Genomic DNA, 20,037 nt, shown 5'->3' on the forward strand with positions numbered 1-20,037 from the left:
ATTTATCTATGTTTAATTCGGAGGAAGTAGGTATTCACAATAAACCAAATATGGGTATTAGTTGACAGTCATAACAAAAGATGAAGGTCAATTTTGTTTACCACGTTACAATTGAGCAGTTTGCATTCGGGGTAACTGCCATTACTAAAACTGGAAATCCGCATGTTGAATCTCAATAACATACCGTATCTCCATACATACTGGGAGCTTACGTCACCCAGAGGTCGAGTAGTATCGCCTACTCGCCGCTGGCCCAGAGATCACTAGTGCGCCGTAATCGCGCTACACTCAACGTCCTTTAACCAATATGAAGCTGACAATAGTATTTCTATTTTGCCTAGCCGCCTGCCGTGCTGACGATATAGCACATGCAGCAGGGCAGATATTCAACAGTATCCTGCCTAATCTCATAGGGAACTCGGTGACCGGTCAGCAAGGGAACAGCGCAACGAATACTCTGCAGACTATCGGTACGGTTGTCGGCGGGGTCGTCGATTACGCCAAAAAGAAAAGCTACGAAGACCTCTTGAAGCAAGTACAAGACTCCACCACCGACGATGATATCCTGCGTCTCAGCGAGGAAATGTTCAACGCGGATGTTAACAATGCGTTTAACTACATTCAAATCAATTTACAAGGCAAAACCAGCCCCATGTCTAAGAACGACGAGGCGCAATCTAAGTAAGTATCTTTGAATATTTTAAAGATATATCAAGGCTGCACTGGTATTTTAGATTAATGAGACTATAACAGTCGATCCACTTCTAAACTTTCACCTTAAAAGCATAATTTGCCAGTGACAATGTTGAACCCAATCAATAAACGAGGCAAATTTTCCAGGCCAAATAAGCGATTAGTCTTTTAAGGCTTCGCTAGAATGTAAAAATTAAAGTCAGGGTGACCGTCTCCTCAAAACAAATAAACATGCGTACAGTATTGATATTTGGTATTTATAATTTCTCACAAGTAAGCTTTATTACCATCATCCTTTACGCATACTATTGGTATCATTAATTGAACATTAATAATAATAAGCAATTAAAAATAGGTATTTACATAACTCTACAAATATGATAAAGAGAGCGTCTTTACAATATATGGTCTAGCAACCCTAATGCAAGACAAAGACACGTCTTGCAGACTTGAACACTAATTGCAAGTCACATTACAAGATGTCCAATCCAAATGGACAATGTTAGTTACTGGCGTGATGCGAGCCGGCGGTCGAACGTGGAATCACACGGCGTAACTTAAATGGATAAAGAAATATTAAAAATGACTAATCCTATCTCGTAATAGTCATTAGTAAGTCATGTTATAGAAGTTCATACTTCCTTCCTTACTTAGGTCATCCTAAGTGATACATTTTCATAATTATTACTATTAAACAATCGATAGGTAGGTACTAAAAATTTTGAAGGTTAAATCTTCGCATAGGTATCATTGCTATTTATTATCGAAGTAATAAAGTAGCTTGATAACATTTCAAATGACTAGGCCACATGAAAATGTACATTATAAATCAAACAATACTCCTTTTATGTACCAAATAGATTTCAAATAGGAAAACCTTATCATTGTTTACTCGTACGTATCTATCAGAGTTTTATTCTTTAAACTACTCCTTAGTAAAAACTATGAAAGTATTCTAAGTGTAATTATTATAAATACGGTTTATTAAGTAACTTTTGTGAAGATGAGTCAAAGAAACATTATAGTTACTATAAAATATAATGTGGGTAGGTATACCTTCCGAGACCAACTCATCAAAATTTTGAGTCATTATAAAACTTACTACTAGATAGTTATTAATAGGTATTCCTTTATTATTTATCATACCTAAGTATTTCATTGTTTAGTTAAATTGTTATGTCTGATTGCATTCAAGTACGTTAAAAATTATCTAAATACAAAGTATCTACTGAGCTAGAAGCTTAATCGGGTCTGCAAATTGGCGGGTCTCAAATAACACTAGCATCATCATGGCACGTGCTCATTACCTCTTATAAATCTGAACACATCTAGAATTGGATAATTTATGGAAATAAATAGGTACTTCATAAATAGGTACATATTTATATGCAAGACATTTATTTATGATGAATATACCTAAATATACATTCTATAGAATTTCAAAAGAATTTCCTACTAGTTAAATGAGGTATTCGAATATCACAAGATAAAAATCAGTATCAACGGGTGCGATTACAAAGTAGATACTATTCTGGAATCTCGCTTATAGTGATCGCTAGATTTTATCGAAAATATGTAGACTTTGAGGGAAAAATGTAAATATCCTACATATTGGAGACTTTTTAATACACTTTGTCTATTAATTTCAGTCTATTGAACGTCCCCGAGAATGTGTGGAATGGTCCGACGATAAGACCATTTGTGGCCCTCTTCGACAATTATCACAAGAACGTCATTAGGCCAGAGTTCGTGACACCAACAGTAAGTTAATCTTTACAAATATTTGTTTAAACATTGTTGTTTAAAATTTCGCATCGTTTCACTTCAACGCAATAGGTAGGTATTAGGAGGATTTTTGAAGCGAAAACTTCTTTAGCGGCGTTGTGCATATTTTGTGAAGGGTAGAAAATGTTAAACTCGGACAGGACACGTGACCCGATCGAAAATTCGTAAGATGGCAAAGCAACTGCAAAAGTCAAGATGTCATCCAGTGTAAGCATGTCAGCATTAAAAAAATATGTCAATGGGTGTCAGTTACATTTTTTATTTATATTTTATATTTTATTGCTTAGGTTACATTTCGAAATTTTTCTCTTCTGCCGGCACTCCCGGAGTGCATCCCGTTTTTTTTATTCTTTCTATCCAATACAGTGGCGGGCTATGGTCCTCAGATGCCCGGGGCGAAAAGTAGAAAGAGGCCCCCCGTCTAAGAAGTTTATATAATTTTACAAGCTTTTACAAATGTCTACAAGGGAACTTTGAACATTTGGAGGCTCCCCAGCACCAGAGACCGCCCCTGCCGTTCTTCTTAGTCCGCCAGTGATCCAATACCTTATCGCTATATGTATTAGAAAAATAAGAGTAAAATCTAATTAAAACCATCCGCTAGCAAGACTATGATGTTATGATGCTCATAAACTTTTTGCAGGAAGAATCAGAGCAGGTTACGTTTATCAACACCATTTTGGCTACTGGCCCGGTCAGGAGTCTCATGAACTTCCTAGTAAGCAAAGGTGAGAATATTTTTTAGTATTCATGTATATCTGCATATTGCTTACAAAACATCCACGGACAAGAAAAGCAATGATAGCCTAGTGAAATTTAGCCTCTCAGTCAGAGGTCAAATTGCAGACACATATCTCCTCTTTTCGAAGAAATTCGTATATAAGAATTTAATTAAAAACCTACCTTTCTGAATTCTTAAAAATAGGTAACAAAGGTTTATGAAGTGTATCAATTCGCACTTGTCACAACGGTGAACTTTGCGTTATTCCCATTTTATTTTGGAAAGAGACCCATACCCAGCAGTGGGACCATAATTGGTTGGTGATACTGCACAATAAATTTATTGCAGTGTTATGAGTTCGTACCTATTTTTATGTGTCATTCTGTCTGTAAGGCCTTAAGGTATACATACTTATAATCTTTCAGGCTTGGCGCAGCTTAACGAGTACAATGAGCAAGTGGAACTGCTAAAGAAGATCTGGTTCACGAAATACGCGCGTCACTGGACTGGTCTGTGCAAGTGCAGCTGTGCCTTTGAGAACATCTTCATGGCTGAACTTAAATCTGATACAGTTCTGGGTGAGTTTTTTAATAAAATTTAAATTTGGTGTCACCAAAATCACGACCATATTATTAGGCGTAAAATAAAAGTTTGTCTTTAATAACCACGAGATTCTGACTGAGGCACAGATGACGCCAATATTATCATCACAAAATCGATCTAAGATAACTTAAGTAAGCGTAAAGATCGATATTTATAGACCTTAAAAACTCTAGACCAAAATAAAAAGGCAACAGATTATTCCATCTTGTTGTACCTAACCCACGATTTGACGACGGATGACTGACGAAAGCCAAATCATTTAGGACCGAATAATTCAAATATTTACCGATTTTTTATATTTTGTGACAATCTATAGGTACGTATACTAGTGGTGCCCGCGGCTTCGCCCGCATTTCAAAGAAATAATATGACATACATAAAACGGAAAATTTGTACCTGCATTGGAATGACAGTGGTGCCATCTGTCGAAAATTGGTCTTACAAACTCCCAAACCCTTGTGGGCTCTTGGTCAACAACTTTGGTAAAGATCACTTGATCAAATGCATAGTTTCCGATTCTATAACTACTTAAGAATTGAAAATTAATGAAAAAAACCTTTTCCCACGGACTAAATTGTGAATCTAAACCATTCTCAAGTCCCCTTGAACACACACAACAAATTTCATTAAAATCAGTCCAGTCGTTTAGGACGAGTTCAGTGACATACACACGCACATAAGAAATATATATATTATGATTATATTTTACTCGCTAAAATAAACATCTCATAATAAAATTATATGTTTCTATACAGGTCTTCACAGCTGGCTATTCTTCGCGAAACGTGAAATGGACAAAAAAGCAAACTACCTGGGTTACATCGACAAACTCGATCTTTCTGGGGTAATTTCTTCTACTTAATTATTTAATTTATTTTTTTAATTTATTTTAGTAATCCGATTAAAATAGTAAAGCATAATCACAACAGATTTCAGTAAATCTCAAAAATAATATTTATTGTGGATCTTGTTTAAGATAACATTGTTCACTATGGGTAATTCATAGCTTTTGTGAGCTTTCTGAATATGCCATTATTTAACTATAAGATGTAGGATCTTTAAGATGCAATTTTTCTTCTAAGATTACAAATTAATTATAACCTGCTTTAACGGTGAAGGAAAACCTCTTGATGAGGAAAACATCACGATGTTTTTTTCACCGTTTAAGCAAGTTTCTTAACGAGGATACCTGCATATTTGAGATCTAAAAAAAAGTTCTCAGAGGTATGTAAAGCCTACCAAACCCTACCTGGCAAGAGCGGTGGACTATGGCCTAATCCTTTCATTCTGAGTAGACATCCGTGTCCAACAGTGAGACAGTAATGGGTCGATGACGACATCTAAATGCCTGCCTCAATTCGCAGAAAGGGCTGATCCTGAAGCAGCATTCGATCCTGAGCGAGACCAAGGACGCCCCTGAGATCACGATGTTCGTGGGCACCTCCCCCGAGCTGGAGACAGCTCTGTACACGCTGTGCTTCATGGCGCGCCCCGACCGACCCTGCCATCTGCGGTACAACAATGTACCCTTCACCATCCAAACCAAAACACATAAAGTCGATAATGTGCCTCTCATCGACACCGCAGCTCCGGTCTTTTAATTTAACTCACCATTAGGACGTTAAAAGAATACGCAAAGAGGAACATCTAGGCTTACTTTGTTCCTGTTGTTATCGATTAGTACAAAAAGTCAAACTACTCTCCCAAACCGTGAAATATTTTTATAATTTTATTTTGTTTTTGTAACCATTTGTTTTCGTTGATTCTACTTACAAATTATTTATGAAGTGAATTTTATAGTTAGATTGACAGATAGCTTTTATATAAAGATATTTATAAAATAATGGATTGTTTTACTTTTCTCTTTCCATATAAATATGATTTTGTCAAAAATGAACAGCATACAACATGATTCAACCCATTTTGCCTTTTTTCACGTTAGCTGTATAATAATGGAGACTGAAAACCAAAGCTCTATATATAAATCTGCCCATTTTGTTTGTCAAAGTTTACAGTTGGACTGTTAAGGCACGACAGCAATACTGCATAAAAACAGTTGCTTTTTCACACAAAGTATCCCGATGCTAAAACGCACAGGATATAAGTAACTTATGATTGCAGCATTGTAGAATGTCACCAACCTCAATTATGTAAATAATAAATCGCTAAAATATGAAAAAATAATTTTATACAATTAATATGCGCGGGCGTCATAATCAGAAGCATAGTGGACGCATCTTTAGTGCGTTTAAATAATAATAACTAGACAGTGGGTCAAGTATACAATAAATAATGTCCCAAATAACTAAATTTGTTAAATTACAAGTGTCGACAGGTCAGCAATAAATAATAAATCCATTTCTGTATCATAATTTATTGTCCAACGCGATGGCACAATAAGGTTATCTAAAGTCACACATCGCAATCTCTACACTACATTTAAATTGTAAAATAACTTGAGAATCGTAGCTAATATTATTAAAAACAAATACTGGGTAAACACATGAAAGATTATATAATCGATATTCCTTGTTTCGAGATATGTAGTGTTTATGTGTAGGAACTAATATATGGGTATTAAAATAACAATATGTTTGTAGGAAAAATAATTAATAATACTAATAAACAAAAATAAAGGTTTTATATGGATGTTTCAATGATTTTAAGTCCACATAAAATAACGTGGTTAAGAATACGGTTATTTAAAATCGTACAAAATAGCGTTTAAATATTGGTAGATACTTACCTAATATTGTCATTTATCAAAATCGTGTCTTTTCAGTAAACAAACAACAAATGCTTCGAAAATTAATTGAAAGTATCGAAAGAAAATAATCGATGTATCATTCATTGAATTTACAGTGCCTTGGTTTCTTTTTAATACCTAATCTCATATTTGTGTAGCCGTCACAAACACAAACATGCCTACTTTATGCTTCTACGAGTATCTATACGAATAACAATCTAATTTTTACCAATATCTAAATGTAAATAATTTGATATGTGTGAAAAGTTTGGTGTATTACTAAATTTCGTAAAAGCAACATTTTTTTTCAACTAAATACGTCTGACTAGAAAATCGTTGGCTGGTTCTACACTTTCCTTTATTCTACATAATCGTCTTTAAAAAATAAAATAATTACAATAAAATACTAATACATCGATAATTGCTAAAATTACATAATACAAAGTAGGTGTTATAAGATATCTTTACAACTTAATATGTGGTAAGTATATCGCTTATTTTAAACATCGATTGTATATTTAATATCATTTTAAAGACTATATTACAGATGTTATGTCAAAGTTCTATTGTAAAATCCGTCATATTATGATACACGATATATTTGGTTGCATCATTGATATGTTTAAATGATTTGGCTACTTTGATTGTCAATTAACATGAAATGCGTCGGCATATCATAATATAACTGAAATCACAACATGACGACGACATGAAATATATCTTAGTACATACTTATTAACAATTACAGAATTGTATAAATTTCACTAGAAAATATATGGCAGATAGAAATGCTCATAACAGAAATAGCTACATTGTAACAGAGACACTAGAGAGGTCATTAGGTGGAGATTTAGTTCCAGTCTACTTGATAGGATATCCTAAAAATAGTATGTAACTTTAACACAAGTATGCTTAAATTTAGTCACCATTAGTGTAATAAAACTTTTCCCTCTATTGCAAATTGTTAACAGTATTTAACATTTTCGATCGCGTTTATTTGCAGCATAAAGGAGATAGTCCTGAGACTCAAATCGGTCCAATAAATTAATGCAATGTGCATTATTCGATATATTCAAGTTAAATGTGTGTACATACCAGGACTTTAATAAGGGATTAAAAGTTTATTCGGTTTAAATTATCGAATCGTAACTTGCAATTGTATTGAAACACCGCAATCAAATGTAAAAATAATATAAATCAGTAAACATTTATATAAATATTCATTAAAGTTCCTGTAATAACATTGTATCTAGTCGTATCACTACTGAGCAGAAAATCAGATTATTTTTAATAAATAAACTTAACTAATGACTTGTATCCGTAGGAGAACTGAAACTATAGTTGAGAGGTTTTGCTATTCGCAAAGTAAGGAGTATTAAAATTATAAATACTTTCAAATTACTTATACATCAATACTTATAAGAGAAAGCAATAAAGTTTATCGTTGTTTTATAGTAAATCCTTATTCTACACGTTTGGCAAAATCTTCGACAATCAAAATACAACTTCAGAAATAGTCTCATATAAATTCCTTATAAATAATGCTGATGTAAATACTTCCAGAATTAAAATAAATAATAATTTTACCTACAGCGAGCAACTACGCTTTTTACTTATTTTTTCACCTACTTACAAAATACAATAAAAATTGACTACAAAACTACATAATCTGGCAAAAATTGCATGTAATTAGACGAAATAAGAGCCATATTCGTGGTACAATACATCCATGGCGGTAGAAGATATTATTTAGAAAATAGTTAAACAAATTCCTTACTTTCGATGTGTAGATATCGCCGAGAGAATACCTGACGAATGTCGCACTAACTAGACGAAATAAGAACCATATTCGTGGCATAAAACCTTACGGGAACAGGTGTTAAGATATATATCTAAAGATTTCTTACTTCTGTGTTACTCCGAACTCAAACAAATACTTGACGAATACCGCACTTAATTAGACGAAGTAAGAGCCATATTCGTGCGGCATAACACCTCGGCGAGGGTAGAAGGTGTGGGTTAAGGAGTAGTTCAACAGATTCCTTATGTTCGACGTGTAGATGTCCGCAAATCTGAACAGGCGCCGCGAGAAGTAGGTGGGGTTGTGGTACGTCCGAAACACACTGCCGAACTGACGGTTAAATACTGACTTTGTGTCATTCCTGAAATGCAAAAAAACACAAAATAATGATAGCCTTTATAATTCTTAGGCTTAGAACTCACACAACAAACGCACGCACACACACACGCGTAGAAACATGAAATTGTAGGTTTTTTTATTATATTAGAGGAACAGATGACATCTGTCAGAAAAAAATAGATTCCTACATAAGGTCGGCCAGATGCGCCGCTACCCCTAAGGACTAAGCTGGAATGCCTCAGATGTCACCCTTGCCACACCCATCGAATCAGACGACAGTAGCGTTAAACATTACATTTTATTATGTCGAAATAGGTGTGCGGTGGTGCCGCCGGAGTTCACAGAGGGTTCTACCGTCTTCAAATGTAGGTAAATGACAACGTCCCTGGACGTCGCAATTGTCTGCAGTTCTTGCTGCGACGGTAGGCAACATAATATCGATCTCTTTCGGTCCTACGGCTACTATGTAAATACGGGGGTCACTCAAAGTCAGCTATGCTATTGATATAAAACTTAGCATTTCAATACAAAGCATATTTGTGCTTATTATAAAATAAATGATAATAATAACAACCATAAAACTCTCACCTGAGCCTATCCCGCTCATTCATCCAGTCTTGCAGTATCTCCATTGCCTCTGGATCATCATAGTCCTGATAATCCTCGATAATCTGGGTGAGCATCTGCAGCCAGTTGGCGTTCTCCTTGAACTTCTGCGTGTTTAGCGTATTTATCTCGTGCTAGAAGAAATTTAAATAAATTTTGTAAATCAAAGATATTCATCAAAAAATATTTGTGATGAGTTTAATATTGATTGCTATCGTTTATGTTGTATGTCGCACTACAAAACAAGGATTTTAAAACTAGGGGACACCTGGAGTGAATTGTACTATGCTACTCCAGTGCAAATTAATTGAGAAGAGTTCAAGCGAGTGGCACTCATGTCAGTTGTTGTCAAACCCCTCGAAAGATATTTGGTAAGATTTAATGCCTACTAGGTAATAATAACAACCGGAATAAAAAATACAGCCTGACATCAGACAGAAAGTCGAAAACTTTTTTTACAGAACTCTTAAGCGTCAGGTTTACCAAAGGTATTTCCTATCATGGCTTTATTGCGTTTTCATTATCTTCCAAAAATCAGAGGTGCGACTCGAACCCAATATACGCAACCGGCTTTTCAGTTTTAATGCATCTCTTGAAGTTTTTCAACTTACAGCATAGATAAGTATAGATGTCTCACCGCCTTGTAATTGAAGGAAGCCATTAAATGGCTTAAACGGCTGACAATTCTGTCAGCAATTTAATGGCTGTCATGGTGTAATTTACGCGGAACAATGCCGACATGTATATTTAAGTGGTGCAAAAACACAAATTCGAAAAAAAAGTGCGGAGAAATATCGTTTCATCCGTAAATGATCTAAAAACTACATTTTTTTAATATTTTTCAAACACGAAAATAGAAAATTGGCAATTTCAATTGTCAAAATTGTTTACATTGTCTTGTTAGGAATGAGTAATCTTTACTAATCTATGACTTACGGTTAATTCATTGATAATGGCGCCGGTCCGCCAGCCGTGCTCGAGCGTGACGTCAGCGAGGTCGCTGTAGGGGTGGTCCCCGAAGTACAGCACCTGGTGCCCGCTCCAGCCCGTCAGGTCTTGCAGCTGCTTCACTGTGCCCTGGAATGATAATAAAAATATTTTAATAATTGTTTTCATAAGAATCATTTTAGAATCGACGTGTGATGCACGTTTAGCTACACCAGTAAAACTAGTCTCACACGAGGATATATAAAAAGTCACGAAGGGAAAAACCTTGATTTCCGAAATGCATTTTTTTTTTAATTTTAATACGTTCTGTGCTCTTTGTTATAGGTTTGGATACTCAGTGTACATGTATAAAATCTTAATATTTAATTTTATCTTAATATTTTTTTTATTTTTTTTTATTTTTTGAATGATGCAGTGTATCCCTTACCATATATTTCTTTAAAAGCAATATACAGAGCCTGGAGATCTAACTTACAGGTCTTCCTAATACAAACTCAAACACACAAATTATCCTACATTTGACCTTAGGGTGAGTTTACCTTAAGTCCTATTTTAATTTGAATTTTATTTCATACACTTTCCTATCCTATTTTTTTTATATATATATTTACCTCATAATAGATAATCCCTTTCTCGAGAGACGTGACCTTCTCCCAGATATGAGTATTGGCATTCTTATCGAACACCCGTATGGGCCGCGACACTTCGGTAAAGAACGTCGGCTTGTTCGCGTTCACGATCACCACGTCGAAGTATTCCCGCCAGTCGTGCCCGACCAGCATTTCCATGCCCGCGTTACTGGAATATTAAGAATTAATTATATTACTCATTCATAAGCATGTGTTAAGACTTTTTTTTATAATATAGGAGTAGCAGACGAGCATGCAGTCCACCTGATGGTAAGTGGCTACTGCCGCCCATGGACATCTATAATCAACCCCAGATAGGTCTACCTGAGGTCGGCCACAGATGCGTCGCTACCCCTGATGATTTAGCTGGAACGCCTCGAAAAAGTCTGTCTCCCTTACCAAAATCTTTAAAAGTCGAGTGTATCTAAGGCGTCATACTTTTCAGTGAGGATTTCAAACTATGAAACTTATATTATGTAAGTATTCCGGCATTCTGTAAAGATCAATGTCCTAAATATCTCGGACATCGGCAGTGACTTCGAAACACGAATTCACTAGCCAAAATTTTTGTCGCTCTAAAGCAATAAAGATAGTGATAAATAAAGGTTAAAATACGTCTTGAAATACTATACTATACTTTTATAGTACTATTGTACTACGGGTGCTAATGGTATTTTTCTAGTCTACAAAACTTTTGAGTGTTATGTGACACTTTAGGGAAGTTTTTAGTTTTTAATTATCAGACTTGCTTGCATGTGCTTTTGACCTCTAGAACACGTTTCGAAAGATCCAGTTGTTTAAAAATACAACAAGGTCAATCAACGTGTTTGCCAATTTATGAAGTAGGTAAAGAGAATGAAGAAGTAAAACAACTGAAGTACAAATGAAGTAAATGGGTGATACCGTGAGGTGATACATACTAATATAATATTTAGGCGATGATTACCTACTTTTAAAAAAATATCTATTTTGTTGAACAAACACTGTTAAGTCTATATACAGGGTGAATTTTTCAAACGGACCTTTAGGGCCAAATCCGAAACTATAAGGATTAGCGAAAAATGCTGAGAGGAGTTACGAGGCCGATTTTGTTAAACACTAAAACTGCATGATTAGTTTTTTAAAATATCTTCTTCCTTAGCCGGGAATCGAACGAGTTCATTTTGAAAAAAATTACACCCTCTATATTATTCCGCCATCTGATAGTGTCGCTTATAAGGATCAAATTCTGGGAAGTAATGTTATGTAACAAATTAAAGGAAAAGGAAAATTTTGCAGAAAATACATATTATTCCATACATTGCCATACTAATCCTTAAGGATTATACATAACAAATGATTTATGTATAATTCTTTAGAAACATACATAAGTCATACCATTGAAGAATTTGTCGGTTAATCAACTAATTATTCGATGGTATAACCGTGACATACGGCTTAGTATGAGAAAGTAATAGTTTGGCAAATAAATTACCGCCGTTTTTAGGATTTAATTTTTAATAAAAATAGATAAGTGATTAAATAATATTTTTTTATTGTTTAAACAGTAAATATGAATTTCTATATCTCTTTGTTCAGTTATCACTCGGATTTGACTCGAAAAAGACATTCTCGCAAATTGACAATTTTACATCTGTAATAAACGAAACTCCGCCCATAGCAAGTTAAATCTATTATAATGGTCCTAAAAGTAACCTTAACTAAGTCGGACATAAAAATATGAATTCTTGAAGAACAAAACGTCCATTTCGAATGATTTAAAGCATTGAGCCAAAAAAATTGTTAATACGCGAAATGTTTAAATTGATGAATGGCGGGAACTTAACTGCCAAATTAATATGAAAAAATATGTATTTTCTTAAAGTTGAGGCTTTTCCTTTAGTTTGTCATTTATCATTACTTCCCAGATTTTGATCCTTATAAGCTATCAGATAGTGGAATAATATAGAGGGTGTATTTTTTTTTTCAAAATGAACTCGTTCGATTCCCGGCTAGGGAAAAAGTTATTTTAAAAAACTAATCATGCAGGGTCCAGACCACAAAGGCAAGTCAAAATAGGACCTTGTTTTTTGCGGGCAAATTTTCGGGATCCCCTTTTAACAAAGTTATATCTACGCGCCCTTGGATATATCAAATACATAAAACATAGATCAGTCTCAGACAAGACAAAAGCAATAAAAGTGAAATCCAAAAATAAACTTACACGAAATGATAAGGACTGTTTGTGACGAGGAACAACTTCTTATCGCCCTGTTGCAACATTTGGAAGTACTTCTTCAAATCTGCATTCGGCCGTATGTATTCTTCTACATTTTGAGCAACTATTTTATGCATAATCGGGTGGCAGTTTTGTACAGAATTCTGTAAATAAATCATAAAAAAATAAATGTCACAATACAGATAAATAATCTTATATATATAAAATTCTCGTGTCACAATGTTAGTTTCCGTACTCCTCCGAAACGGCTTCACCGATTTTCACCAAATTTTATATGCATATACAGTAGGTCTGAGAATCGGCTACTATCTATTTTTCATAACCCTATGTTTATGAACTTAGTAACTGTCTATTCAGTAACTTTTCATAAGTACAAAAATACAAATAAAAAAATCTTATCTCATGTCTTCTGTTGTAAACAATTTTGATGGGCTTCTGTTTCACATTAAATCACGTGCAGACATCTAATAACCGAGGCAATCAATCATTATAAACGGAAGAACCAAATTACCTTGACGTCTAAGAAGAGAATTTCCGGGTGATAATCTATGTGGTTTTTGATAAAATATTCCGCTACGTTACAAAGTAGTCCCATTTCTGGCACTGAGAATAGATCCGCCAAATGCACCATCTTCGCACGATTTGCCTGAAAGGAAGACCTTGAAACTTAAAAAAACTTAAAAACTGACTTAAATACCAAGCATACTGATTAAAAAAAATGTGTGCTTAATTATTTTTTCACTCATGTCAATATGCTGGATTGTCGTGCGAAAGGCCTTAGGTCGATTTTCGCCCAGATAGATTCGTGTGATTTTTTAATAGTAGGTAATTCTATGTCGAGAATTTTTAAACACATTTGTAAAGATTTTCCGTTTAGAGTATTTAAAAAGTCCTTCTTTGTCTGTCAAATTTTATAAAACATTTCGATGGAATTATCAGCATTAGTTTTAAATTGTATCATCTCCAACCCATCACTGTCCCACCGCTGTGCACGGGTCTTCTCTTAGAATGAGAACGAGAGATAGATAGTATATTATGTATGAAATTATGTACCTATTGTATATCATGTCACAACATGTAACAACTAATTTTATCAACGTAGACGTCGATTTATCATACATTACTGTAATTCACGTGTGGGAAGTCGCGATCGCGAGCTAGTGTCCAATAAATTGAGGTATTGACATATGTTCGAAAATAGAAAACACAATTCTATTTTAGCGTGCAGCATTTGCGACGTTACAAAGTCGTCACAGATTTTTATTTTAAGAATTCGCAGGTACGATATTTTGCGTGTACACACCAAGCCCAATGACCTAACCAATTATAGGAGCGCAACCGCATATCTCCGAGCTTTCAATTAGACTGGAAATACTTAGGTACTTAATGAAGAATATTTCTGCTAAGTATACTAATGCAATGTTGCAATGATTGTACTGTCGCGCTTTGATCTCAATGACAATGATCGATCTTAAGAAGACTCCGAACATTTTGGGATTAACTTTTAATAGAGTATGAAGGCCTCCTGATACCCACGAACAACTAAAATTCATGCCACTTCGAGTGCCAACGTCATATCTATTTCTAGTGTGAAGCTTAACATTTCGGTGGAAGTGTGTGGATCCTGACTGATTTACATATAAGGATTTACCATCTTAGCATTCAAGAACAGCACCGTATTTGTGATCGACCTAAGGTAGAACCCATGGCTACAAATACCAATGTATATGGGCGGCAGTGGCCAGTTACGATCAGATGGACTGCATGGTCGATTGCTACTTATTACCTTATTAAAATAAGTTTTTGTACTTGCCTAATGACTAAGTGGACATCTGTAATTGACCCCAAATAGATTTGCAGGAATGGGTCAGGCACAAATACGTCGCTTCTCCAGGGCCAAGTTGGAATGCCTCGTTTAAGCATCTCTCTTACCACACTCATCCATCAGGACATAAAAAGTGTTGTTGTGGTGCCTCCGGAATCAAACCGACAAGAACGCTACTACCTAACAACTACAAAAAGAAATATCAATTGTGACTACTTGCAATATAAAGGACAGAAGCGTAATCTAACATACTCAATTACAGTACAACACTACGTACACAATCTACACAATAACGTTAAACTACGGCCAATAAAACTAATACGACATACACGTTCTATCTAGATATATCTAGATCTATCACTACTCTGCGACGTTATACGAGTATTGTAACCACATTGTTGCATACATACATGTTTTTTACTCTTTGGTTTATTCCATTCCACGTTTGTGTATATCTTGAAAAATAAAAAGTCCAGATTACGAAATTTTAATAAATAATCACGAATAAAAAAATATTTACCTACTTAGATATTAGGTATAATTTTAAACCTTATCACATTTATTTTTATGTAAATTAAAACATTGCTACGGATGAAACATACTTAAACTGAAACAAATCGGATTTTTGCTGATAGCTGAATTGAGTGATTAAGACGATTATGTTTCATTTTTACGATACACAATAATAATTCTCCTTCAATGATTCAAAATTCTCATAATTTGATAATTAATAGTGTGTACAATTTGACTTTTGAGCGTTGTACCTAGGATCAAGCTTAAATTAAAGGTAGTAGAACTCTTTGCGGTTCGATAACGGAAGCAACGACGATATTCTATTTCTGCCGAATGCCTCCTATAGCTGACACACATTCCTACTGAATTGTATAATACAAAGAAAGTGTAACGTTCGCACTTAGTTCTTAAGGCAGGTAATGTGTCTATCTCCAAAAAGACCTGCGACAGAAGGGTGAGACTAATTTAAGCAAAATACGTAGAGAATCAGACCTCAGTATGTAGCAAATACTTATTGCAATTTTTTTTTGTATTAAAAATTAATCTTCCCTTGTTACAACTATTTCACTGACGCTACCCGTACATTCTTAAAGATACATGATAAGTCTACCAACAGTTAGGTGAAAGTCCTTATCATGAGTATTGTTTGACGTTCGCAATTTAATAGATATGTCTACCGGCTGCAATACCTGCAATGCCTGCAATTAAGGTATTTCTACAGCGTATATACTACGTATGAATATCGTGTGTCCCTATTAATCTACTAGGTACCTACAAACCTAGCTGGGGGAGTGCGCAAATGAATGATTGCTTACAAGTGCTTCTGATTGCTTCCACGTTGTGAGCAACGTATCTCATATACAAAGGCGACTCTGAGTAACTAACGAGCGTTTTCTATTATAGCAGACGACGTATAACAATATGGTCACGACGCCATTTCTAAGGCACAAAGGATTCGGATTCGATCCTTGGTCAGACATTTAATTTAATTATAAATGAAGGATTTTATCATAGATATGGGTGTTTATAAATCTGTTTTTGTGTACGTACTTAGCACCCAAAATAGAGAAGTGCATAGAAATTGTTATGTTAATTTTGAGTATGGCTACAACTCCCTACGACTGGGTGACACCTGCATTACACTCCACTTTACCGCTCAAAGTAAATTTTTTGAAGGATTTGTTAATATAAAAAAATCAATTATAATAAATCTAGAAATATTGTATGGCTTTGCTCATTGTCATAAAAATTCCATAGAAGCGTTGAAGCGTTCATGCTTGCATGTAAGCGCGCGGCTTCGTGGCTGCGTGCACGTATTTCATAGTGCATAGGTACATGCATTATGTGAACTAACTTCAGACATGTCAATCGCAGGTCTACAATAATAAATAAAATAAAAATACAACTCTGTCTCTGAGTTGTAAATTTATATTATATTATTTGTTATATTTACTCTTTGTGATACTAAGGTATTGAGGAAAAGAAGATTTTAACTTTTTTTACTTGTACTATGGGTTCTTTGTTGGACAAAATGAATGATGGTAATTTTTACTCAAATAGGTTACTTACACATGGTGATCACAGGAAACCTAAGAACGAAAAAAATGCAGGCATGTATGGGGTTGATTGCTATGCCCACAAAAAAGGACATACATTATTTTCTTAGGAATGGCTAGACGTGAAATAGAAAACTTAAATGGTTCAAACCCAATGACATTTGTTTAAATTTTCTTCTGAATTTTCATCACATAACAACATTTACCAACCTAAGCCCTATCAATGGGAATATAACAAAAACAAGTATAAATTATATATTTGTATATAAGTGTAGCGACTTCCAGCTACTCGACAAGATATGCGCCATGAGTATTCTGAATCACACTTTCAAAGTTTTATATATAAGCTCCGAATTAAGACTGTACGAACACGGCCGTTCCCTGGGCATGATCACCCAGCCCGGTAGGAGATCTCTCTTTGCCAAATAAGCATCTACACTTTTGATTATAACCTGTTATGTATCAGAAATGTAAATATGAAAAGAATAATGTAATTGTTAAATATACTTCATCAATACATCTACTATATGCTCACTTAATCTCTGGAATCTTCATATCTTATTATATACAACACATTATATTACATTATTACAACATTTAAGATTATGAAAAATAGAAAATTATTCTTACCCTATGAGCCCTTGTATCACCCTCAACATAAGCAATGGGAATAATCCTGTTCTTGTAAAGTTTGAGAACCTCTTCAGTGGACACTGGTGTAAGTCCTCTGTATACTGCACCAAATTGTATTTGAAGGAACGAGTCTAATTTCAGCAACAGTCCCTTTTCAATGTCATAATGCAATCCCCGAACAGCAAAATGTGGTTTGTATTCCAATTTCGATATTTCTGGAGGGTACTGTAAATTATAACAATAGATAAAATTATGATGTATTTAAATAAATGCAATTATGATAATTATAATTGTAATATTCAATTAAAATTAAAATGTATTGAAATTAATATTAATTTCATAAATTTTATGCAAATTGAAATAAGTGAAATGGTAAAATAGTATATTTAAAATCTATTCATATAAATTGGTTTTTAATACTTTTGTCAATAGACATTTGAAATCTCTTTACCTTGTATTTATCCAAGAGCATATCTCTTCCCAAGTTATAGAGCAAGTGCTCCAAAGTTGGTTTATAATGAGCCAAGGTGTAATCGTAATCAAAGCCATATACTTTTACTTCAGACAAGTCCAGCTCATTGCATGCAAAGACCCCTTGTGGATTCACATCTTGAGGCAATTTTTTGGCTGTAAAAAAAATAAATAAAAGATTTCGCCAAATGGAAGTATTGTGGTGTTATGGTACAATTTACTTTAAGGGTTGTAGGTTGCAGACTAACTTACACCAGGCATTGTAGAGTAGTTTTCAGACAATGCATATGTGATCGAATTTAATGAAGACTGCTGTTCCATATGGAGTTAGTTACAAATATCCATAAGTTACAATGATCGGTTATTTTTAGGTGCACAGGTTAATTTTATTTAATTTATTATGTAGCATGGTAGGTATTACTTAATTTATTATATAAATAAGACATAAAAATAATTACAACAAACGCCACTTACACCGGTATTTCAATTTCGTTCGACAATACGCTTCTTTTAAAAGTTCTCGTGTTGAAAAATACTTGCTAAATACCAATACACATTTTTTCGATTTATTTTGCGATAAATTACTGTTCACCTTTACAAAAGCACCCACAATAGTGCTGCACAAAGACATATTTGAATACTTAATATAAAATAATACTCTTATTACAACTTTACTCCTAAGAGCATATCAGAACAGAACACGAAGATGATTTTGGAAAATACACAAATTATTTACACTATGTTCGAGTTAAATTTCATTATAAATTGTATTCAAAAGCCGTTGCATAATTCGTCGGAAACCGATACGACATACATCGCGCAGTCACACAGCTGTTTATTATCGATACGAAACCAAGCACGTGCAAATACTATTCTACTCGGTTCTACTATGAAAAATAGTAAGGTAAACCTACAGAAGTCAGATCTATGACATAAAGTGACAATGACACCCCGTGGTCACAGACAACCAATGAATGAATACAAGTGACATTCATGTAATAAATGTCTGTATCATCTGTGCAAGGATTGTCCTCCAAATCAATGTGCAATGCCCTTAGGTCCTGGTTTCAGGTTGCGCTATGAATATTGTATGACAAACTATTATAAACGTGCACAATGTGTTTAGTTATAAGGCAATATCTCAAAATGTGCCACCAATAGCTTATTTTCACAACTACAAACGGTTTTTATAAATTGTTTATTATACATCCATTGCAAAACAACTTTATAATAAATGATGGACCATTTAACCATTCTCAGTCGCTTGAATAACCTGGGTTATGATTAAACAATATAATATTATCATCGAATGATTTGAACTTGAGATATTTATTGTTGCCAACTAAAATCCTTCGTGATTACCGCATTTAAGTAGGTTATAGACATAGATTATAGAATATCATTTGCAAAAAAGTGCAGATCACATTAGCTAAAGTAATGAAGAAAATATAAGAAGCATTTAAAAGATATCTGTATGTCCTTTATAGAATCGTAAACTATGCATTCGATAATGTGCACAGATGATGGATTAGTACTGACCATGTGATGATCTTTAGCAAAGTTGTTATGCAGTTAGGTATAAATTTTTAGTTATACTAGCTGACCCGGCAAACTTTGTGTTGCCATATAAATATGTTAAAGGTGAACTGCCCTTATTACTTAGGGATATGAAAAATATATAGTAGCCGATTCCCAGACCTACTGAATACACATATAAAATTTGGTGAAAATCGGTAAAGCCGTTTCGGTGGAGTACGGTAACTAACATTGTGACACGAGAATTTTATATATAAGATGTATGACATGTTATTTTTTTTTAACTCTGGCGAAGCCGAGGGGACTAGTTAATAATAAAATGTGAATGTGCCGTATACATATACGTATCTTTTTTTTTGTATTTTTTAATTTAATATTTGACGTGAAACATCTAATACAGTCATCGACTGTTGA

At 34.3% G+C, this 20,037-nt stretch overlaps 3 protein-coding genes across 4 annotated transcripts in view; 2 read left to right on the top strand and 1 right to left on the bottom strand.

Moving 5' to 3' along the window:
* The window catches only part of msl-2 (male-specific lethal 2), a 120,546-nt gene that overhangs the window by 80,901 nt on the left and 19,608 nt on the right, over positions 1-20,037 (top strand). The window lies entirely within an intron of this gene.
* Positions 245-5,646, top strand: LOC140752253 (endoribonuclease Arlr). Its single transcript, XM_073086479.1, has 6 exons — positions 245-681; positions 2,343-2,454; positions 3,122-3,206; positions 3,625-3,777; positions 4,558-4,646; positions 5,167-5,646. The coding sequence occupies exons 1-6, from the start codon at positions 308-310 to the stop codon at positions 5,401-5,403; spliced, it is 1,050 nt and encodes a 349-aa protein (XP_072942580.1). The 5' UTR covers positions 245-307; the 3' UTR covers positions 5,404-5,646.
* On the bottom strand, positions 6,161-19,032 carry Nt5c (5' nucleotidase C). 2 transcript variants are annotated; one of them, XM_073086461.1, is made up of 10 exons: positions 18,562-19,032; positions 18,068-18,243; positions 17,614-17,841; positions 15,325-15,369; positions 13,601-13,735; positions 13,075-13,232; positions 10,854-11,040; positions 10,231-10,371; positions 9,277-9,428; positions 6,161-8,710 (listed from the first exon to the last, which is right to left on the bottom strand). In XM_073086461.1, the coding sequence occupies exons 1-10, from the start codon at positions 18,716-18,718 to the stop codon at positions 8,506-8,508; spliced, it is 1,584 nt and encodes a 527-aa protein (XP_072942562.1). In that variant the 5' UTR covers positions 18,719-19,032; the 3' UTR covers positions 6,161-8,505. The 2 variants fall into 2 exon arrangements, with proteins under 2 accessions (XP_072942562.1, XP_072942570.1); XM_073086469.1 differs by lacking the exon at positions 15,325-15,369 and having other exon boundaries at positions 18,562-19,030.

This window comes from Epargyreus clarus, unplaced genomic scaffold (assembly GCF_041222505.1).
Source record: "Epargyreus clarus isolate Ecla_fem2 unplaced genomic scaffold, WU_Ecla_fem_2.2 ptg000003l, whole genome shotgun sequence".
Classification (NCBI taxonomy): Eukaryota; Metazoa; Arthropoda; class Insecta; order Lepidoptera; family Hesperiidae; genus Epargyreus; species Epargyreus clarus.